At 44.3% G+C, this 24,563-nt stretch overlaps 2 protein-coding genes across 3 annotated transcripts; one reads left to right on the top strand and one right to left on the bottom strand.

Annotated features, from left to right (window-relative positions):
- The first annotated feature begins 250 nt into the window (after positions 1-250).
- On the top strand, positions 251-3,851 carry LOC311360473 (DET1- and DDB1-associated protein 1-like). Of its 2 annotated transcripts, none has more exons than XM_084480549.1 (5): positions 251-531; positions 713-793; positions 929-980; positions 1,374-1,435; positions 1,886-3,851. In XM_084480549.1, exons 1-5 carry the CDS (start codon positions 424-426, stop codon positions 1,991-1,993), a joined length of 411 nt encoding a protein of 136 aa, XP_084336675.1. In that variant the 5' UTR covers positions 251-423; the 3' UTR covers positions 1,994-3,851. The 2 variants fall into 2 exon arrangements, with proteins under 2 accessions (XP_084336675.1, XP_084336674.1); XM_084480548.1 differs by having other exon boundaries at positions 1,883-3,851.
- A 1,503-nt stretch (positions 3,852-5,354) lies between these two features.
- Positions 5,355-23,520, bottom strand: ano8a (anoctamin 8a; the record flags this gene model as incomplete). Its single annotated transcript, XM_084481027.1, has 18 exons — positions 5,355-6,047; positions 6,704-6,814; positions 7,141-7,272; positions 7,697-7,888; positions 8,340-8,510; positions 9,063-9,551; positions 9,831-9,905; positions 10,022-10,077; positions 11,030-11,156; positions 11,578-11,730; positions 12,400-12,561; positions 13,884-14,011; positions 14,308-14,424; positions 15,005-15,101; positions 17,267-17,405; positions 18,114-18,246; positions 20,560-20,670; positions 23,448-23,520. The coding sequence occupies 18 exons, from the start codon at positions 23,518-23,520 to the stop codon at positions 5,355-5,357; spliced, it is 3,159 nt and encodes a 1,052-aa protein (XP_084337153.1).
- Between the last annotated feature and the right edge of the window lie 1,043 nt (positions 23,521-24,563).

Genomic DNA, 24,563 nt, shown 5'->3' with positions numbered 1-24,563 from the left:
ATACAGGACATATGCCATCGTTTCACAGTCGTATCCATAAAATATTTGTTTCGGAGCAAAAAATAAATTTGGAAAATGGAATAAAAAGCAGAGGTGAAAAAGCCTGTGTAAAACATTTTTTTGGAACGAGTGAAGGAACTACTCATCCCATAAACCATTGCGAACTTTTTCTCTTGCTGTTTACCTGTCTTTAGCCAATCAGATCCGAGCTCCTCTTAAGGATACCGCCCACACGGATGAAAAACAAAACTAGCTAGCAAAGCCCATGTCCCGTTAATGTTTACTATTCGCCGATTCTACTCGAGCATTTATCAGTGTGGTGCGATTATATCGGATAACTCATTACCGGTTATTATGCTGCAGTTACTGTCAGTTATCATCAGAAGTGTGTGAATTGGTAAACTGTGTGCTGTGTTGGGATATATGCAGGCTACGACAGAGCTAACGGAGCAACTTGAGCCCACAACTGTTCCTGGAGTCCGTCTCCCTGAACTCCGTATGCTCCACTGCCAGGGCTCAGCCATGGATAAGGTAGGCGGGCCACCTTCGTCGAGAAGACGCCACACTTTCCATCGAGGACTTTCATTGTATTATGTTTCATTGAACATTACCGAAGAGTCTATTCTGCAGGTTGCAGCATACAACGCTGGTTGTTACAACACGCCTGCTGAGATAATACGAGCTGTCGATATAAAATAAATGTATTTTACAGGCAGACTTTTTGAAAGGATTACCTGTCTACAACAAACACAACTTCAGCAGATTCCATGCGGACTCTGTGTGCAAGGCGTCGGTGAGTAGTTCACACACGCCTCGGGTCACGACCATAATGGCCGCTTTGTCTAGCGTTACATAATACTGTTGTGGTCCATGTGAGATAATGTGGTACATGCCAGGATGTCATGCCTTGACCCTTTTCTTTTTTTAGAACCGACGACCATCGGTTTACATCCCAACTCGCGAGTATCCTTCTGAACAAAGTGAGACGTTTACATGTTTCAGTGTGTGTTCAGTGGGCCACCATTTAATCGATAGATTTAGTTATAAGCTGAAATAAAAACATACAATTCATAATTGTATCTAATTGCTCCCCATTTGTGACAAAATAGTTATTTTGTGGAGAAAAACCAAAGAACACTCCACTGTTATCCTTAATGGCTTCAGGTTTTAAATGGAGTCATAGTAATTCACACTGAACACATCAATACCATGCTGAATCTAAAAACTCTCAAAGCTGAGGAAAAACCTCAGCTTTTAGTCTATTCAGCATTTTGATAATTCATTAATAATTCAGTTTAAACTTGAATTTAGTTGTAGATGTCCTCTACAATTTGATCCGTTTGTCTCAACATCCTGCTGTGTTTATTTTTCAGTTATTGTCACAGAGAAAACAAATATCTTGCTACGATATCTTCATCAGCAGTGGGATAAAAAGGTAAGGTCCAAGAAACAGGGAAGGGATTTTAAGACAAGACAGCCCCTCTCATTGGCTCCCGCCTCTCAGTCTTGCTTGGCTCTCCATTGGTATTAGTTTAACTATTCTGTCAAAACTCACAGTGAACAATATCATTTGACTCATGAACTATAACTTCAACGCTCTCACTGTCCCATAATATTGTACACTCAGTTTTTATTTGCAGTTTTCAATAGGCCAATATTTTGTTGAATATATGCTTTATTTGTACACAATAAGAAGAGTACTGTAAAGATTTTATTGGGCTGTTACAGAATTGACTTTTCTTTCAATAGCAGTTAAGAATCATTTTTCACAATAACCCCTTTTTGAGTCACAAATGATGATTATATGGTGACATTTGCTCTGGTCATGAGCCCGTAGTAGTAGTAAACAGGGGACTTGATGTGTATTGGGCCTCTGTGCCAGCAGAATGCAGGTAAGAAGCGGGACCCGGACCACACAGAAGGGGAGAGCACCGCGCCTCCTCGGAAGATGGCCAGAACAGACAGCGAGGAGTTGAACAACGATGCAACATGAAACCCTGTCCACCAAGACCATCAAGAACAAATACACAAAACTCTTCTCACACATGGAGACATACTCTGTAGTTTATTCAAATACAGATTCAGGTAATCGGGAAGCAAGCCAAAGCCTTGTCACGGAGGTACACCGGTAAAGGTAGGAGGGCTGACCACTGTCATCAAGCAGAGAATATTCTCTTCACATGGCATCGGGAATGATGAGAACTGATTTAGTATTATTTTCTTTGATTTGAAAGATTTTCCAGTTTTGGGTAGGTCTTTTAGGACCCAACCCAGATTCACTTCAATGTTTTTGTTGCGGTTTTATGCATGTTCATTTTACACTTATCAATCTATTGTTAAACCCTTAATACTATTGTACAAATCCATTGTCTTCATCTCCATCAACATTTCACTCCCATAAGTGACTGTGCAAACGTTTTGAGAAGCCTATAAGGTTTATCCATGCTTCCTTTTACTAATACGATTATTTTCTGGTTTTGTGATTTCAGATATGCATGTGTAGTATACATTCATATTTCAGTGAATTTGAAGTGTATAAGAGATCAGAAATCCCCCTTAAAGAATCCACTGCCTAAGCATGGCCCGTCCTAACCCCACCCCAACGTCACCTTTAAGTTGCTTATTTTTAAGAAGAAAAAAAGAGATAGTCCTCTTTTTATTCAGGCTAATTTGTTGTGTATCTATTTAGACTCAGGAGGAATGATTTAATGCGGTTGCCTTAAGTAGAAGATTTCAGAGTTTTAAAGAATATGAGTGTTCCCCATTGGCTCACATTGGGGAAGTTGAGGGAATGCACATACAGCTGGTCTAAGCATTAATATGTTCCCCCTTCACTCATTCATGCTACTAGCTAAAGCAGGACCAGAAATCGTATACAGTTTTGTACCAATTGGACAGCAGGTTTTTGTAGCATTATTCCATGTGATGTTCAGTGCTTCAGAATCCAATCAGTACTGCATTTGTTTATAAAAGTATCTCATAGAAGTCTTTGACTTACCAAGCTCTCTTTACAAATTGATTAAATTTTCTCTGTGTTCATCGGACTGATAACTGTTGGTAATTTACAAATATTTTGGTAAGCAACTACTTGCTATTGTTAAAGGTTATTTTTATTTGTGCCATTCGCTGTTAAGTGGGAAATGTGTTTGAAATAACATGGTGGACTTTTTGCTGCTACTTGTAAAGTTGTTCTTTTTGTATGGTTGTATATTTGTAAATGATGTATAGTTCAATCTGGTCCAGCATCCTCTCAGACATAGACACAGAGCCTACAGCCTCACGTCTACAGTGGGTCATGAAGTGAGAGGCGGATGAAGTATATATATATTTAAAAAAAAAGGTTTGACATTATTGCATGTTTGCACTTTGAGGGAAAATTTTTGTTCCTAGGATATAATTGGATAAGTTCAAACTATTACACAAAGTTAACACTGAACAGGTTGGACCTATGTCTCAATTTCTTTAGTTTTTACAGTTACTCGATTGCTCTGCATCAATATCTGGTATTTCCATAGCTGTTTTACTTGTGCTTCATCATTATGCCTGGGTATGTACGTAAACAAATGGTTGGCTTCAATCTGTGCTTAACACCAGGTGGACAGCAGATTTAATTAGCATTTCCCATTGTTTCATTGGCAGTTTCTAGTTTTAATGTATTAACTCATGGCGACCTCTATGGCTGGCAATGTATCTTAACCGCTGTCACGCAAGTTTTTATACATCAGTCACTCACAATGCAGCGTAAATAAGGAAAATAAGACATACACCAAACCTTTTTTGTTGGTTTCTCATACAAAGACTTTATAGTGTTGTAAATGACCGGTTGAAATAAATGTTTACGACCACTTGCATTTTAATACCTTTTTGATTCAATTACATGTAAAGCCATCAAAAGCAAATTTCCTCTTGGTCTAAAACTACTCGTGTGTATATAACCTTCTTAATTGAAGCATGCAGAATTCATTGCATGGCTTATCATTTATTAATATCTATGCAACATTTCAAGTTTCAGTTGTTTTCATGACGGATGTTTATTCATGTAAAGTGAGATTCTTTATTTTTTTTATCACAGGTACATTCTCTAATGTAGTAAAATAATTCATAGAAAATTAAAAGGTAAGAAAAATAGAATATTTTTCACAGTCACGGTGGATAAATAATCTGAGCTATTGCGGAAGAATACAATGGCTTTGAAAGTGCTTGAAAAGAACAGAAGAACAGAAAACAACACGTATCATATGTAGGGCATGGTCTCATGCACACATGCGTTTGAAGACAATCACTACTGGGACAACAACCACTGATGTTGTATACATGGCCTCTCGGTGACCGGTACGTGGCGTTCTGAGCACTGGGTGAACCTTTCCAAGGCCAGAGGGCATGCATCCTCGGGTTATAAAGTCCTCAAGACACTTACTTTACAATGTGCACATGGAAGCTATACAGTGATGTTGGATTCGTTATATTGCTTTTTGTGTAAAAGCAGCTTGCATCAAGAGTGAACGTCTACTGCTTTCTGCCCATTGTTAGTTGGTGCCCCTAAAGGGGTCTACACACAAAGTGCTCTCAGCGTGGGTGGTGACAGAGGGCTGCCGGTGTTCTCTATGAAGGTCAGCGTCCGTCACACTGAGACCATACAGTTCTCATCACATTCTGTTTCTCTCTGAACAACGGCCTGGCCTCCGTCCTGGTGAATCCCTTCACCAAAAATCCAAAATCTATAGGACCATTCCGCGCTCGCCGTGGGAGACGAAGTTCATGAAGAACTCGCAACGCCGCCTCCTGCCGAATTAAAAAAAACACATGGCGGCACCCAAGGAAGGTGTAGCAATCTTTGGAGCAATCAAAGCAGTTTTATTTGAAAAAGATGTTAAAAGATGGACAGATGTCTGCATGGAAGGCTTCTCTCATGTATTAATATGGTTTTACTTTTCTTCAAACCAGATAAGGCAAGAGCGAAGAGAGCATGAGCGTCACTCTGATTTGCTGGAGTGTTTTGAACAACGTAAGGCCGCGGCCGTATTTAGAAACCAATCGCTCTCCATCCACGGCCAGACTGATAATTATGAAAGCAAATATCAGGATGGTCTCACTGGAACGCTGCAGCCCAAGCGCCGATGGCCGTGGATTCTCCACTTTGATGCTGCACTTTAACTTCAATCTATTTCAACCTTTCCATCGTTTTATGGAAGCAAAAAGCGACGAAGTCTACCTATTTTGTGTTGACCGGTGCATTCACGGTTCAGGTGATCCACACTCCTGTGCTAGAATGTTCCACACAAAGGTTTACATTGCACTCTGCCGTACTGATAATAATAACTAATAATAATAATATCAAAACCCGATGACTCCTCCTAACTCCGGGAGGCGCTGTTCTCGAAAGTGTCCGCGTGCTGCCTCGTGTCGCCCTTGTCCTGCGAGTCACTGGACGGGAGCTCGTCGAAGCTGGCCGAGTTCAGCTCCGCCCTGCTGAGCTGCACGCCGGACGCGTCGCCCGCCCGCGGCGGCTGCTGCGTCCCGTTGGCACACACCACCGTGCCCTCCGACTTGCTGAAGCTGAACAGCTTCCCGGGGCTGAATGTCCGGTTGGGGGACTGGGGGCGCTCCTGGCCGGCGGGGGCAGCGGGGGGCGTCCCTGCCGCGCCCCCCGCCGCCGCCGCCGCCGCCGCCGCCGCCGGCCCCTCCTTCTTCCCCTCGGGGGACGACTTCAGGAACTTGAAGTTGTTGAGGAAGCCGGGCAGCTTGGCCTCGCCCCCGGTGGGGGACTGGGCGGGGGAACGTGATGCGCCTGAGGAGAACTTCCCCTGGAGGGGGATGATCTGCTTCAGCTTCATCACGTTGTTGTTGCCCAGCAGGGAGCTGGGTCTCTTGGGCTTGTCGCTGGCCTTACCTCCGCCGCCCTGGGCCTTGTCGTGGTGGTGCTGGTGCTGGTGGTCCGCCTCCTGGCGGGCCTCCGCCTGCAGCTCCGCCTGCCGCTGGAGCTCCTCCTCCTCACGCCGCCGCCGCAGCTGCTGCTGGAAGTGCTGCTGGGCCTGGCGCTCGTGTTTCTGGTCAGAGAGAGAGAGAGAGAGGGGGGGGGGGAGAGAGAGAATAACAAGACATACGAAAGAGATGGACAGAGCGAGAGAGAGAGAGAGAACAAGAGATACGAAAGAGAGAGAACAACAAGAGATACAAAAGAGACAGAACAAAAATTGATAAAAAAGAGATACAAAAGAGAGAGAACAACAAGAGATACAAAAGAGAGAGAGGGGTTGGGGTATATTACACAGAGAAGTCCAAACATGTATGAGTGGCAAAGAGAAAAAAGAGTGAAGCAAAGTCATCCAATGTGGATCCAATTGCAAGCAATCCTTTGGGGTTCTGCTGATGTTGAAGGGTCGCAACATCATTTCTGTTGTCATGACTACTGTTGTTATTTGCATATTCATACGAACAGACAAAAACACACCTCATGGAAAGGGTTGAGTAATGTTCACGGATGTACAAATAGACATCCTGACACAAACGACACGAATGACTAATGCTTGGCTGGCCTCACAAACACACACATAGTTCTATTGACACCCCATACAAGTAGAAAGGGAACACACTTGGGTTATGGCATGAGAGTTCACACTGCAGCGGCCCACGCGGACAGGATCAAGCTTTGTAAAATATACGTTTTACTCGGAAGGTCTTTCAAGATATATGACGACAATACCTTGAAAGCTTCCCTTCGCCGGTACTCTAGCTTGGCCATCTCGTCTGCTACCCAGCCCGGGATATCAGGGATGGACACATGGATGACGTACTTAAGCAGGATTGCAAAGTGCTGTAAAAACCATGGAGACCACAGAGGAAGGGAGGCTTAACCCAAATGAAGGCACCACAGACAACTCATTTGGTCCAATCTAAACTAGAGGTATGCAAACACAAAACACACAACAAAAAATACTAAATGTGTAGTAGTTATAGTTAGGGAAGTAAATATTAAAGACATTGAAGACAAACATGTAACATCATGTCATGCACAGTATGGATCATTTTGTTGATCCATACTCAACCTAAATATCCGCTGTGGTCCCAGAAGACCCCATTTTTATTATTACCAGATTGCCGTACTTACTTTGTCGTAAAACCCTGAACAGATGCGCATACCTCCAGCAGGACGATGAAGATGATGGTCATCTCAGGACTCATCCAGGGGAAGAGACGCTGCAGCTGACCGCACTGACCAATCAGGTAACAGTTCACTATGATGGCTATCAGACCCATGGCTTCCATCGCGGTCTGTTTGTTCAAATGATTCATACCGGTAATAAATATAGATTTTAAAAAGTTACCTTCAACAATGCTTTATTAATTAATACTTTATTAATCCCGGACAAGAAGTTTTATGTTCAGAAGTTTATAAGTATGTCTGCCCCTAAATAAGGACTTTCTTGCTCTGTACTTTTACTTTGAAGTAAAAGCTGTACAAGTGAATTACCTATTTTGATCATACTTTTACTTAAAGTAAAAATTGTATAGGCCTATAGCACATTATAATAATACATATTACATTATATGCTATATATATATATATATATATATATATATACTGTATATATACATATATTATATAGCATATTCTGTAAAAAATGATTGTAAAACACTTTTTGTGTTTTATTTTGAAGTAAAAGTTCTTAAAGTGAAACAGTGAAAAGCCACTGGCCTGCCATTGGCCGATGCTCTCCACCCGCTGTCCGAAGGGCCGCTGCAGGCCGGTGCAGAGCTTCAGTGCGTCGCTGCGGATCTCGATGATGTTGTTGATGAGGGCGCACATGGCGGCCAGGGGGAAGGCGGAGGAGAACAGCACCACGTAGCCAAACTGGATGAACATCTCCTGGTAGTCCTGCAGCGTGTCCTGTCGGTGGGGGGGGGGGCGGGGGGGGGGGGGGCAAAGGTCATGGTGTCATGTTAGTGCTGGTAGTTATTAGTTATTAGTGTTTTTCTTTCTATCTGTCTCGGCAGGATTATGTTGTGGCAAGGGGTGTTTGATATTGTTTAGCCAGTGGGTTTTCTTCCACATGACTACAGCCTACCTCTCCAGGCGCCCTTGAGCAAGCGACCCTAACCCCGACCTGCTCCTGAATGTCCTGTGTCTTAATTCACTAGTTTAAGAGTAGAGGCACTTGGGATAAAACTTGTCAGGAAAACACAAAATATGAATTGACGCTGTTTGAGTCGTACGTCTAGTAAGCCGCAGCCGCAATGATGGTTGTTTTGTCACACTGTGGATTTGACAAAGAGTTGACTCTGAATGTGAATGACCTTTTGAAGGTGCAGCGAGGCGGAGAGCCGGGGGGGGGTCTCACCTCGTAGGTCTGCATGCAGCTCTCGATCTGGGCCTGGGTCAGCGTCACCCCCTTGGGTTCGGCCGGGGGTTCGATCCACGATCTCTTGTCCTCCTTCCCTTCCGCCGCCGTCCTCCTCCTCTGGTTCAGCCCGTTGGGAGGAGACGTCGCGTGGATCTCTTTGGGCTCCTGCTGGTGACGGGTAAACGTTGTGGTACTACTGGGGTGGCCCTTGTGAGTCATATGGCCTCTGCCTACGTTGCTATAGAAATGTAGGATGATGACCTCTAATAAGGAATGACCAAAGTAGGAGTGAAACAGAGTGCGGGATAGTGTAGTGGTTAGGGCATTGGACTACCAGCCACAAGCTTCTGGATGCCCAACCCCTTCCTGCTGCTAAATGACATGCATCTGAATTCACCTAAGATGCTTAGCTTAAAACTGTCATTATTACTGAATAGTTAAACAGTAAAAAGTTAAATGTGGGAAATACGTCAGTCCTTTCTGTCAATGCCAACATATAGCAAAGGGTCTAAATTCAAACCAAAATGAGATTTACTAGATTCTGTAACAATATAAAGCAATTTGCAACCACTTCATGTGAATTTGAATGTTCATTTAAAAATGGACACAACCTAGCCAAATACATGTTGTCAATACGCCCCACAAGCTTATTTCTGCGAGCGGTGAACGCGGCGTGCAAAGTCACACCTCAAACCGTAATATAAAGGTTTGACCACGTACTGCAGACAGAGTCTCAGCATCGCTGTCGTCATCACAGCTGTCGAAAATACTAGACCGTTCCATCCCGTTTTCCACCATCGTGGGGCTGTCCTCTAGACTCTTCTCATTGGCTGCCTGCGTCTCTGATGTCACATCCTGGTAGTCCACCTTCTCGGTGAAGCACACCTTGCGCTGCCGCAGTGCGCTGTCGTTCATGTCCCACTCCTCCTCCGTCAGCCTGAAGCCGGCCTTCAGGTCCCCTCTCTTCTTCAGCTCTGGGTTACCGTGGGCAACCGGCAGACCCTTGGGCCCCAGGAAGGAGTAGGCCATCATGGAGGCCTGGGCCTTTCCTAGGGCCAGCCGGCCGTATTTCACCACAATGGTCTGGAGTAACTCCCACATCACCTGGGGGGTGAAGACCCCCAGCTTGTTCTGCTCATAGAGGTACGGCTGGAGCACCTCTTTGACATTCTGCAGGAACTGCCGGAAGATGAGTAACGTAGCCAGCATCTGGAGAGAGAGAGCAGGAGAGAGAGCTGCTGTTCTGTTCTTTAAACAAGTCACAAGCATCCAGGGATTTTGATTCCAAAAGCTTATTTGTTAAGATGATATATCTTAGAAATGTCAAAGTCCACATCTTAATTAAAAACTATTATTTTCTTTAAAAAAAAAGAATCCACATTGTATTACTGAACAAGACTCTAAAGGGTATAGTGACACGTATATGAAAGAAGAGCTGGTGAATATCTCCCACAAAAAGTATTATTTTCAACGACGGCTCCTCCTTACCTCCTTCAGACGCTCCATGTCCTTGAGGTAGAATCCGATGTAGAAAAGGCTGAGATAAGAATTGATGAATTCAAACTACAGGCACACAGAAGAAGGGTAACAGTCAAACATTGACAGACGGGTCAGTAGGCTGCTGCATTGAAGGGCCCCGCAGCAGCCAAGCAACACAATGGAGTCAGTCCCTGACTTACAAACACCATCTTGATGATGAGGTTGTTCTCATAGGCACTCTGGAGGCGGTAGTTCTCTGGAAGAAAAGGAGGAAGACGCTGTAGATGTTGAAAGCCTCACTCATCCTCGAACGTGATCCGTGTACATCTAGATAAATGGTTCCTCTCTTTGATTTGTTTTAAATTTACATTTAGGGCATTTAGTAGACACTTTTATCCAAAGCGTAAATTAATTCAACAAATTAAAGACCGGGTAAACCAAAAATAATTATGGGTTTTGAGTTTATAATACCACAGGAAAATATATTATTAACCACCCTGCCAAATTTGAAGGACTAAAAAAATCGCGAAGTATATAAAATTATGCTTCAAAGTTGATGAAAAATGAGCAGTAATCCCTGGCTCAGGACGGTGGGGGCGTGTGCGCTGCAGGCCAGGAAACCACGCCCATCACCGGAGAGGTCCAACGGGCAAGCTAGCTGCAAACTGACAATTCAAATCAGACTCGTGAGCGGTAAAACCATAGACGGGTGAAACCACAGAATGCTAGTGCGCGGTTAATGTATTTATACCTAGAGGGCAGCAGGGGGCGGGTTTATGTGAGTAGGACCGCTTTACGTAACGCGGTCCTCGATGTAGACCCGCCCATTTTAAACCTGCACACAGAACATTCTCTGAGGCCTAGCTCCTCAAGGAAATGATGAATGGGAAAAATATTTTTTACATGTTTTGAGGGACACATTTAAGGCCTAATTAATATGATAAGAAGAAAAATACTGAATTTGGTTTACCCGGTCTTTAAGATTTTGTTAAATAAAATAAAATGAATATTAAACATAAATATTAAATACAATTTAAATAGAATGATTAAATAAAACCAAGACATCCTAACATATCTTCATGTATAAAATGTAACCTCTATCTGTTTATGATGCTTCAAAGATACTGCACCCGGGTGTGAACTAGTGGGCCGTTTATGATCCGCCGTGACGCTATAGTGTGTGTAGCAAGTATCAAATGGTCTCTCACCCATGTCGTTGAGCCAGTAGGCGATCTTCTTATACACCTCGTCGCATATGGTCACGGTAATGGCCAGAACTATTTTAGGGAGGAACCGTGTGATACCAGGCAACTCTTTGATCTCCATCACCACTTCCTGGGATACAATGTCAAAAAAGGCAACCAGATTAGAAAGTATACTCCGATTATTTATTCTGTTAACATCTCACCAAGTGAGATGTTTCAGACTACTGCTAATAAGATTAAAACATAATTGATATAGCAATTTTCTAAATACTAGTAATCACACATAAGGAAACATAAAACAAGTACATAAAACAAGTACATAAAACAAAACGTAAAGAAAAGTACAAGAGTAAAACAAAAGGCAACATCGACAAACCAAAACATTGCATACGATCCGACCAATCAACCTGCATGAAATGCGTGCTGAAACAGCTAGCTATGACCGCTAGCTATGGCCGCTAGCTATGACCGCTAGCTATGGCCGCTAGCTATGACCGCTAGCTATGACCGCTAGCTATGTCCGCTAGCGGTCTCTCTGTGGCGGTCCTCACCTGCAGCTCCAGGCACAGCAGCATGGCCACGAAGACGAAGCAGAGGCAGAGGATGCAGATGGGCAGGCTGACCAGCCACCTGAACAGGGCCCGCTTCCAGGAGGGGTAGTAGAACTCCTCACAGCCGGTGATAGGGCTGCAGCGCTTCACCCCCTGGCAGGAGGAGGAGGAGGAGGAGGAGGAGGAGGAGGAGGAGGAGGAGGAGGAGGAGGAGGAGGAGGAGGAGGGATCAGAGCAGGTGTGGCCAGCAGTGGCAGACTCACACTGAGGCTGGCTAAGCACTTCCTGTTGCTTCCTCCTGCGTTGGCCACCACAGGAGTCTACTAAACTCAGGTCCTGGTTCTTTCCACCTGCGTCAGTGTCAGCGGTGCAGCCCACTCGTCTAGCGGTAAAGGCAGCCAAGTCCTGCAGTCAGGTGCTCGTGTTTATCTCCTTGCTGTGCCTTCTTAGTTAGATAGAGGATAGAGTAGTGGCTAGACTGACTCCCATCTGAAAGGTCCCGGGTTTGATCCCCAATGCCCACACCACTCCCTGTGTTTATCCAAGACGCCTTACAACCTGCATGCTCGGTGGAAATTACACCATTCAGACTCGACAAAATTGCCCGGGACGTTTCCATTTTAAAAAGTTTGGATTTTACCTGAGATGAGCAATGGTTGAAAGCACTTGGGATTATGTTAGTACACAAGGAAATAAAAGATGTAACAAGTCTAGTTGTTTAAATGCCAAAATATTACATATTCTACCTTTAACCACCTACATCTCAATCCACTGCCAGTGGCAGCCGGTACAAGCGTCCGGTGAAGGGTAAAGCCTCCTCACCCTGAACTGCGGCCTGGGCTCCTCCAGAGACTCGGCTGGGGTGTCCAGCGTGCCCCACTTGTAGGCCAGCTCGGCCTCCCGCCTCTTCCAGCGCTCCAGGAACAGCGTGGCCCACACCACGTTGAACAAGGCGAACACCACGCAGCAGATATCCTGGCTGGTCTGGGGTGGACCAGGGGGAGGAGGAGGAGGAGGTCAGGGAGGGACTCATCCACCCCGTAGCCATCATGGTTATGTTCTCATTCATTTTGCATTCAGTTCCCCCCCGTTTTAGACCCAAGATGGCCTTGAGGTGACCAAGAACCAGTGACAGTCGACTCGTGACGCGTTTGGAAGTGAGTATTAATTTGATGGCTGCCGTGGTCGAGTTGCCTGCTTTGTGAGCATACTGCGTTGTTTGACAGTTCAGTTCCTCTCCTCTCCCTCCATGGGTTAGTTGATGGTAGTGCAGTATAGGCACAGTGTGTATATATATTGTATTCTCCTAAGCTGATTATTAAGTTATTATTAACCTCTCGTTCTATGTTATGGTGCGTACTGTAGCTATTGTACCAGGTAGTTGGACTTATTATTACTTATTATTAATTAATGACCGAAAGGACGACATCACGGATACAAGCGGCCGAGATGAGTTTTCTCAGGAGGGTGGCTGGCTTCTCCCTTAGGGATAGGGTGAGAAGTTCAGTCATCCGGGAGGAACTTGGATTAGAGCCGCTGATCCTCTGCTTAGAAAGTTGAGGTGGTTCGGGCATCTGGTAAGGATGCCCACTGGACGCCTCCCTTGGGAGGGGTTCCAGGTACGACCAGTGGGGAGGAGACCCCGGGGAAGACCCAGGACTAGGTGGAGAGATTATATCTCAACACTGGCCTGGGAACGCCTCGGGATCCCCCCGTCAGAGCTGGTCAATGTGGCCCGGGAAAGGGAAGTCTGGGGCCCCCTGCTTGAGCTGCTGCCCCCCGCGACCCGACCCCGGATAAGCGGATGACGATTAGGATAATATTAATTATATATTGACGACATAGGGCCTACTGTAACTGATGTACCCTATCATTGTAATATTTGAATGTATCCTATGATTGTCCCACATTTGATACTGATTAATGTACCATATGATGTAGTGTAACTATTGTACTACATTATGTACTGTATCTATTGAACTATATTAATGTACCATATGATGTAGTGTAACTATTGTACTACATTATGTACTGTATCTATTGAACTATATTAATGTACCATATGATGTAGTGTAACTAATGTACTACATTATGTACTGTATCTATTGAACTATATTAATGATGATAATATGATGTAGTGTAACTATTGTACTACATTATGTACTGTATCTATTGAACTATATTAATGATGACAATATGATGTAGTGTAACTATTGTACTACATCATGTACTGTATCTATTGAACTATATTAATGATGACAATATGATGTAGTGTAACTATTGCATCGTGTCAATCCAGTGGTCACCTGATCAGCCTCCGCTAGGATCCAGAGCAGGAAGCCGATGACTGCGGGGTAGAGCATGGAGTTGGTGTAGAAGCCCAGCCAGGCGAAATACATGGCGATCTTCACACCAAAGTAGTCGCAGATATCATCTACAGGACACACACACACGCACGCACGCACGCACACACACTGTCTTTAACAATAACACTTTCATTTTTTTATCTGTTTTTATAATTAATCCCAGACGGTAAATCATGGAATTTTAACATAAAATATTGTCTTAACACTGTGTTATTAGAAGCCATAAATCCAAACAATTTCATTGCAGAAAACAGAGAGCTACTGGTCAGAGCGCTTTGTGTTCCACATCAACCCAACCCACAGGTTGGTATTCTGTCTACTCGTCTGATGGAAAGGAGTGGAGCAACACGCTGCCAGACATTACCCAGGGGCTGTTTCTCACACACAGCCTGCACCCAGGAGGTCATCAGCTGGCCCAGGATCCTCTGCTCGTGGAGGGGGAACATCTGACAGATCACCCCCCTGGCCACCAGCTCCGGCACTGAAAGCGGCACATAGTGGATATCAAGTGAAGGCAGACAGCTCCACACAACAGGCGGGCGGCGTGGGGGGCGGCATGGGGGATGTGGAAGTCAATGGTAAATGAACTGCGTTTGTACATTCTAACCAGTGGCCACTGAAAGCACTTTACAATTATTGCCTAACATTCACCCATTCATACACACATTTACACACCCGACGGCGGAATCAACCATGCAAGGTGACAGCCAGCTCGTCAGGAGCAGTCAGGGTGAGGGCGTCTCGCTCAGGTACACTTCGACACTCTGCTTTGAAGAGCCGGGGATCAAACTAGCAACCTTCCGGTTACATGTGGACCCGCTCTTCCTCCTGAGCCACTGCCGCCCGCCAAGATGGATATGTCGGTCAGTGTACGCATTTATAGACGTGTATATATAGTGTATGATATCGCATGCCCAGATTCACTCAGTATGGGTGATGTTTAGCATGTGAGACGACAGAGAAGCATGTGCCCACCTCAGTGGTCAGACGAGCGTGGTGCTAGCATAACTATGATTCAAGCAGAGGGAAGATGTGTGTGGAGCCAAAATAAAACAGCATACTGATTGGCTGTCCTTCCAGGAAGTGAATGTTGTGGAGCACCTCTCCGTGTTTGGCTCTCAGGTTGTCCAGCCAGTACCTTATGATGCTCTGACGCTCCTGCACACAGAGGAGAGAAATTCAAATTCAAATTCAAATTCAAACAAACCTTTATTGATAACAATAAACCCTGTCATTGTACACTTGCATGCACAACGAAAGTGGGCCATCGACCAGTCCAACACATAAACACAAGAGAGGTGGCAGACACATGCAAGAGAGGACAGGAAGGAGAGGAGAGGACGGGAGAGGAGAGAAGAGAGGGGCAGAGAAGAGGAGAGGACAGGAGGGTAGAGGAGAGGGGAGAGAAGGAGAGGAGAGATGAGAGGAGAGGAGAGGACAGGAGAGTAGAGGAGAGGGGAGAGAAGGAGAGGAGAGGAGAGGAGAGATGAGAGGAGAGGAGGCGAGAGGAGAGGAGAGAAAGGGAAAGAGCAAGTAAAGGATAGAGGTAGGCAAGGCGAGGCAACTTTATTTATATAGCACTTTTCATGCACAAGGCAGACTCAAAGTGCTTCACATATAAACAATGTCATACAATAAAAGAAAACAATAGATAAGTACAAAGTAAAATAGAAATAGAAAATAAAGGCAAAGTTAAAAAAAATGCATTTTAGAAAGTGAGAAAATAAAGGTTAGTAATAAAATAAAAAATAGATAGAAGCATTGTAGATTTAAGATTTAGCAGAAAACTAAAGCAAACATAAAAGTCTTCAGTCTTGTTTTAAAAGCTGTGAGATTTGGGGTAAGTCTTAAATCCTCAGGGAGTTTAAACCAGCTATTTATTGCATAGTAACTAAATCCTGCTTCCCCATGTTTCGTGTTGACTGGGGATAATTAACAGATTGGTCTCAGAGGATCTTAGTGGCCTAGAAGGCTTAAGTAGTGGAAGCATATCAGTTAAATATTTTGGCCCTAAACCATGTAGGGATTTATAGGTTAGCAACATGATTTTCTGTTCTCTTTTTCAATTCTCTGACATACAGGGAGCCAATGTAACGATTTAAGAATTGGTGTAATATATTCAAATTTTTTGGTCTTTGTTAGCAGCAGCATTCTGAAAAAGCTGTAGTTGCCTTAGAGTTTTTTTTTGAGAGACATGTAAGGAGACCATTGCAGTAATCCAGCTTGCTAGTGATAAAGGCATGTACAAGTTTTTGTAAGTCTTCGGTAGACATGAGCCCTCTAAGTCTTGTTTTTAAGGTGATACATAGCAGTGCTGGTCAATATTGTTATTTTGCATGATTTGCCCTGGTGGGAGCATGTAGATGTTGAATAGAGAGGGTCCTAAGATCGAACCTTGTGGGACTCCACATGTCACATTTGTTGATTCTGGAACAAAGTCGCCAATGGAAACAAAGTAGTTCCTATTTTGTAGGTAGGACCTAAACCAATTTAAGACTGTGCCTGAAAGCCCCACCCAGTTTTCTAATCTGCCAAAAAGTATTGTATGGTCTACAGTGTCGAATGCAGCACTGAGGTCTAGTAGCATTAGTATTGAGATTTTGCCAGAGTCTGTTTTAAGACGGATGTCGTTTACAACTTTAATAAGGGCGGTCTCGGTACTGTGAAGGAGTCGAAATCCGGATTGGAAGGTGTCATAGCAACCAGTTGATGCCTGGAAGTCACTAAGTTGCTGGAGGACAACTTTCTCAATGATTTTACTTATGAAGGGTAGATTTGATATTGGACTGTAGTTGTTAATAATAGAGGCATCTAGGCTCTGCTTTTTTTAAAGGGGTTTGATAACTGCAGTTTTTAAGGCTTTTAGGAAATTGCCTGATTGGAGAGAGTCGTTAACTATTTGCAATATGTCTATTGCTAGGCAGTCAAAAACATTCTTAAAGAGGTTGGTAGGTAAAGTATCAAGGCAACAGGTGGATGGCTTCAGTTGTGTCACTGTTTCCACAAGAGTTTTAGAGTCTATGACATTAAAGCATGTCATTGCCACGTTACTTTTGCCTGAACAGGGTGGTAGTCCAACAGTTTTGTTTAAAGTGGAGACATTGATGGCGCGTCTGATGCCTTCAATTTTATCAGTATAAAATGCTGCAAACTCATTGCTTTTCTGCGTGGAATGAAGGTCAGGTGGAATTTGTAAGGCTTGAGCCCTGTAACCTGGCCTCACAAAACAAGGCTCAAGGGCTCCTTTTAGAGAATAGAAACCGAACCTCTAACAACACTTGGTGGATGTTACTGGGCCCTCTGCAGGCCCCCCAGCAGCCTACCTGGGAGGTGAAGAAGCACAGCTCACTCTCGATGTTCTCGTAGATGTTGTCCTCCTCGCAGGAGAACCTCCGACTCCCCCCGCCGTACTGGACCTTGACCGCCTTGTGCATCCCCATCATCTCGGCCCCCTGCAGGAGACTGGGGCGGAGAGAGAGAGACTGGATATATATATATATATAGAGAGAGAAAGAGAGAGAGAGAGAGAGAGAGAGAGAGAGAGAGAGAGAGAGAGAGAGAGAGAGAGAGAGAGAGAGAGAGAGAGAGAGAGAGAGAGAGAGACCAGATATAGAGAGATGGACTGGATATATCTATGTAGAGAGAGAGACCAGATATAGAGAGAGAGAAAGAGAGAGAGAGAGAGAGAGAGAGAGAGACTGGCTATAGAGAGAATGATAGACTGGATATAGAGAGAGATAGACTGGACATAGAGAGCGATAGACTGGATATATAGAGTGAGATATACTGGATATATATATGGTAACTTTTGCAAAATCTTCACATCAAACACAGAAGTTAGTGTTGTCTAAGGAATCAGTTTTATATATCATTTGGCACATTTTAGCACTATGAATGACAACATGATCTGAGAGCAAGCCATAGAGAACTCATTTGTGACTCAGAGAGTCATAAATTATTTAGAATAAAATAAACAGTGTGAAATGATGTTCTACTTTATTAAAGATGAGAAAGCATCAATCACACGGACAGACACACACACACGCACGCACACACACACACACACACACACACACACACACACACACACACACACACACACACACACACACACACACACACACACACACACACACACACACACACACACACACAAAAAACATGTTTTACTTCTCGAAGGAGGTGGTGATGAAGAAGGCGTGCTCCTGCGTGTGTTTGTGCTGTCGGATCTGGATGTTTACTTGAGGGATTCCAACACGGATCTGGTTGAGGAGCCATAGCAACGTGTGGTCGTCAACGCTGTCTGGAGTGACAGGGAGACAGGCTCAGGGGCGCCCAGCACAACCATGACCCCTTCAGGCTACTGTCCTTCACATCACATAACAATAACTCAGTAACTCAACGGGGTACGTGGACATACCACGTTTACAATAAGCTGGCACAGCAAACCAAACATGATTCAAATCTGTGACTTGACACGTTACGTGGGCATAATATACTGAAATACAGAATTACATTTCACAATTCTAAAAAAAATCAAATCAAATCTTGCTCAAATCTTGCTTAAAATAGGACATACATATAACATACAATCGGCTAGTTTGGGGAAACATGCTTAACATCAATAAATGTGGTGCATAGATAAAACATGCTTATTACAATCAGCTAATGTGGTACATGCTTAGTACATGCTTAGTGCACGACAGACATGAGCAGAGTAGCTGATTCCATCATAGGTCCTGTCTTTGGTGTCCTTGGGCAAGAAACCGTACATTTTTATCTGCCATAATGAATCTATCCATGTATTGTGTATTTGTAATTGGAGCTCCATGGGCAGTCTACATTATGTCAATGAGCCCCCCTGTGTTGTGTTGTCAATGTCTTCTATTTATTATGTATTGTGTTCTATGTCATGTCCTTGTCAATGAATGTATATATTTTTTTTTTTGAGCAACACTTTGATGAGTCCAAGACCAATTTCCCCATGGGGAAATTAAAGTATATTCTAATTCTAATTCTAACCTAAACTTTTAATGATTGAATGATTTTTATTCAAATACATGCGTAGACATTAGAGACAATAAAGAAATGTCCATGCATGTGAACTGGTCCCCAAAGAAGCTACCTTAAGCTTCTGCTAGGAGGCCATGACAAACATGTGGCCTACATATAATACATTACATACATCTCATTCATACTACAAATAGTGACAAATACAGCAGTTTTTTCTTGAGGTTTGAGGATGAGAATTGACATTATACATTCAAGGTGAAAAATAGACATCACAAAAACATATACAAGCTCAGCAATTGTTTCTTGAGGCAAGAAAGCTAAACTGAGCTGCTTATTGCTGCATCGCAGCTCACACATCTGTCAGTGTGTCAACCGGTGAATGTGTGTATGAATGGGTGAATGTGTGTATGAATGGGTGAATGTAAAGGCTCAGCATATAAATGCTTAATGACAGATGTTGCTTTTTAATTGCAGTCGAGGAGTTACATAACATGCATCAAATCTGTAAATGTACAGACAAAAATTGCTGTTTTATACTTAAAGGTCATATTCATGATTAAATTCATCATCAACTAAGGAAAAAAGTAGCCTGGAAATCCAGACCCACCTCTAGAAAGCTGTAGGGTCTGGCAACGAGTAACGAGTAACGAGGCCAACTCGAGGGGCGGAGCCAAGCATGCATTTGAAAATATCACTGCACGCAATTGGATAACACTACGACCAATCAGAAGAATACAAGGGGTGACGTATCCAGACCAGCGGAGCTAACCAATAGATTGGTTCTTGCTGGTTCTTGCTGTATCCGGACAGCAAAACAGCAACGCTTTTGGCCCGCCTATATCAGATACATGTGATTGGTTAATGTTCGGATCCAGGGGAATCGGGGAGTGAGTATATTGCTCGTTCCCAGAGTGACTCGCTGAGCAAATTTAAATTGTGCTCTTGGATTTTCAGGGTAGGAAAATAGTTAAATAGCCAACAATATTATCAGAGGATCAGGATATAGGGGCTAATATCCATAACTTTGATAAGTTAATCATCCTGGGGTTACGTAACGCTGCTCGCTGCAGTCTGATCGACCATTAATCACTGAACACTATTTAACCAGAGACGTTTACAGGTATTGAGCGGTGGCTGAGAGGCGCTGATGTACGAACAGTTATTCATAAAGGGCTAGAATAACGCTCCCTCTGTAACTGAAGAATGGGTATACTATGTCTGTTGTATTGGTGAAGTGACTTTTTTTTGTAACATTGACAGAAAAAAGGAATCACTCCATAATGGTTCAATAGCTGGAGCGGTTATGAAAGGACATACATGTGCATCTGGAGGGAGATTTATCTGTAAAAGAAGTACATCAGACATCATAAATATGGAGCTGTCATTTGTTATATCTTGAGGGACCTTTATTTTGAAATGACTGGAGACTCTAATCATGGAGCTGTAAACGGAGGACGTTGAAGTATCCCCAGGTGCTCCAGTCACTCCAGCTAATGTCTTAGCATTTGGCTAGCAGCCAAGCTCAGCGCTAAAGGCCCCTGCTCAGCAATGGATGGTGTGTGTGTGTGTGTGTGTGTGTGTGTGTGTGTGTGCCTAACCGTACCTGGGAAAGTCATCAGGATGTCACAGTTGTCTGTAGGGACCATCTTCAGCCAGGACTTGCGAGACATGATGTATCGTCTGGCCTGCAGAAGGCGTTTGCCAAACAGTTTATCTAAAGGGAAAGAGAAAGGGGAAGAAAAATAAAATGAGAGAGAGAGAGAGAGAGAGAGAGAGAGAGAGAGAGAGCAGTGAGTGAAATGGGAGAATGGAGATTATGGTGAGACAGACGGGGATGTGTCTCATCCAGCTAGGGCGGGATTAATCCATCTGTGATGCATAGTCACACATCCGTTCAAAGTCTTTTTTTCTGTTTTTTATGTCCTATTATTCTATTATTCAGAGTATTATTTACGGTTGAATGCTTTTGTCCAGTGACTTACTGTGAATTATTGGTCTGGATGAGCAGGTATGAACTGAGGTATCATAGCTTTAGAATACAGGTAGACTGCAGACAGTGTGGGATTCAAAGTCATAACCTTCTGGTTGGGAGTCAAACTAGCCACCACTAGACTATCCTGCAAAGGGAGCAGATCAACCTGAGGCTCAGGGTGATGGTTCACCGGCCCATGAAGCCTGACTCCATGTATACTGCATCGCTGCATCACGTTCCTCCGCACTGTATGGCAGAGCAATGCACTGTAGGCCATCTCCAAAAAAACTCCTGCCTTCACCTGAAAGGATTAGCCCTAAAGAATCATACAACGATGCTGTCATGAGCACAATGTATGGTTTAACCATTTATCCGTCTGCCAAAGATCTAGGACTGAATTGTTACAACTAATTAAGGTGTTGAGTGTGGGATTTTTTTCCATTGATAGTTAGCAGAACATACTATTTAGCTGAGAAGGTTAGAGTCTGAAACTCTAGATAAGCATTGAGTAGATGATGAATGGGAAGAGTTACAAAACATATGAGAGATCTCTGACATGGCAGCAGGAACCCTTGCTCTGCATATACTCTGCATACTACATATGCCAGTTTCAACCACAACATCAGCCTGGGTCCTGGTCGGAGGAGCCCAGGAAACCCACCTAGGTGGGGTGTGGCAGGGGTCAACTGCTTAATGACTTTATTGAGCATCCAGGAGTTGTACATCTTGCTCAAGGAGGCCTACAGGTAGACTGCGGACATTGGGGGATTGAATCCAGACACTTCAGCTGAGACACAAACACCCTAAAACACAGAGACTATCCTGACCCCGTTTTCGTTCGCTCATTTAAAAAAGAGAGGCAAACGAGACTAGGCATGGTGTTTAATGTGAACATTAGGATTTGATCATATCCAATCCCTTATTGTGTCAACCTCCTTTCTTACTGTTAGAAACTGGCTCTGAACCTTACTTGTTTTGTCTTCTGTGGTAAAAGCCCTGTTTATGGCGGGCGATCTGACAGTAAAACGATGCTGTCAATGGTCTTACATAAACGCTCCAGTCCTTCAGCCCACGGCTCTGTTATAGAGATGGTCACCTCTCACTGCCTCGTGTAAACCACAGAGAGGCCACTCTTCCTGTTGGCCCAGTGACGGGAGGGGATTTACTGTAGCTGTAATAAACTAGGAGCCTGTCAGAGGGACTCGCCGAGGGAAACCAATGAGTTATCCTGCGTTCTCAGCAAAGCTAATGTGGGCAAACACTGACGATGATGAGATCGCTGCATGTGTGTGTGTGTGTGTGTGTGTGTGTGTGTGTGTGTGTGTGTGTGTGTGTGTGTGTAAATCATCCTTCTCAACGGGCTGGGTGAAATGGAAAACAGTAGTATTAAAATATGATCATTTATTTTCAACTTTCCACAGTCTGTAAATATACCTCAGTGTCTATTGTTTACCACAATAAAGCGCTGAGGGTGTGTGAGGTTCATTAACACAATCGACATGCTAATAGTTATCAGTCCAAATTTCCCTTGGTAAAAATTGGATACTTTAGACCTCTCCCCTGAACGATCTTGGAAACAGTGCCCACTGGAAGACCACAGTTCAATAGATCCAATCCAGTGAAGAGAATCCTATTTCCTCTGGGCTACTGAGCCTACCCTAACCCATCACTGACAGAGCAATCGCAACCCATAAAACAAAGACAGGCAAACTCTCACGTTCGGATGCACGTTGGCTCAATCTGCTACTGCCTGAACCACGTCTTGCTATGCTCCATGTCTCTGACTGTGTGTGAGGTCAAGAAACAGGGCAGGTGCCGTATGAATCTGCATGGGTCTTTGTTCAAACTTGTATATCCCTAACATCACATACAGCAGAGCCTTGTATGATGTCATCGACATGATTGACAAGGCTATTATTCACAGTCAAGTTTTCACACAACAGAGCTGACAGACCACCATGTCTGCACTGTATCATTGTGTTTCTCTTCAAGAGTATCACCACAACGGCCCACTACAAAGTATGCACACCCACCAACGCAGTCTCACTCCGGAGTTCGTCAAAAATTCCTTCATGCACCTGTGGTCACACAGCTATTGATAGTTCCCGCCGTGCCCTCTCATAATGCGCATCATGTTGCAGAATGCAGAGGGGGATACGACCATTCAACCACATTGTGGTGACTTTGACCACCCCACAGAACGCTGTCCTACAGCGCCGGGGTCGTCGGAATTCTCAAATCGTCAAGCATCCGCAGCATGCCTGCACCGTCGTATACGCGCTCCGCGCAGCTTTAGCGTTTCTATAGCCTATATATTATAGCCTATCTATGAAAGCTCTCCCTGTTTAGCGACACTTGCACGGGAAACACTGTGTATGTGTGTGTGTGTGTGTGTGTGTGTGTGTGTGTGTGTGTGTGTGTGTGTGTGTGTGTGTGTGTGTGTGTGTGTGTGTGTGTGTGTGTGTGTGTGTGTGTGTGTGTGTGTGTGTGTGTGTGTGCGTGGGGTGTGTGACGCTCACCGAACACGCTGAAAGGCATTGAAGGCATTTGCTGCTGCTTGTGTGTGTTGCTGTCCTCCTCGCTGGGCACCATCCTTCCCACTGGTCCACTGGTCCCCTGGTCCACTGGTCCCCTGGTCCACTGGTCCCGCTCGGAACTGCGCCGCCGCGCTCCGTGTTTACAGCATCAGCACCAGCATCACGTCCAGCACGGCGGTGCAGGGATGCTCTTCGGCTGGCCGGACTAGACCGAGCCGAGGAGGGGGTCTGATAGACGACCAGTGAGAACCGTCACCCACTCTTTAGTGGTTTGCGATTATTGCGTCACCGTGTGTGTAGTGGTTAGCGTGTGTGCTCAAATCGCCTTCCCGCACACAAAGTCTACGTGTTAACACGCACAATTCGGGAGGGTTAACATTTCTAAGGTGTTATTTGCGCTCATGGCCTTCCATGCATGAGTGACAGCGGGACGTGGACATGAGTCTCACATGGATGTGACGAGAAGCGATTCGTGACTCGAGTGACCGAGCGGTGACGTCAGAGCAGAGCATGGGGGACACTTTACAGAAAACACCCGTGTGAGATCAGATATAGATAGTAGTTGATGAGTTGATGCAGACTTCCAAGTGAACATATTGTATTATACATATTATAAAAAATGGTCGATATTACAAGGTTGTTAAAGGTCAGCATATCTATATATGAGCCGTCTGGTTTATGTCAAATCAATGTTGCATCCATATTATTAATCACTACGTCGTACGCCTTTCACTCCACATTAATATAAAAAAATAAGGGTATTTGTCTTAGCAAATTGCAATTTAGGTAGGATGTGATTTATTGCTTGCTCAGCGTGAAATATGACGTCACTAATGTTAATCCGCAGTTGGGCAATACTGTATATTGAACACTAGAGGGAGACAGCACACCATGGCAGAGACTAGAGCGGAGGCTAAACGTATGTATGGCCTCGTGCCACCGTCTAGATACGGCTCTCTGATGTGTTGTGTACACATCCCTCGCCCCACCTGACCTTGAGTTAAAGGTTTACCAAACTTTGTGCAATTTATTATTGTGCAATATGATAGAGACAGACCTATTGTCTCGTTTTAAATTGCCAAGCCGTCATTGTAAATA

This window comes from Micromesistius poutassou (assembly GCF_964030765.1).
Source record: "Micromesistius poutassou genome assembly, chromosome: 16".
Taxonomy (NCBI): Eukaryota; Metazoa; Chordata; class Actinopteri; order Gadiformes; family Gadidae; genus Micromesistius; species Micromesistius poutassou.
The sequence above is the reverse complement of the archived record's forward strand: the minus strand, read 5'-3'. Positions and strand labels throughout refer to the sequence as shown.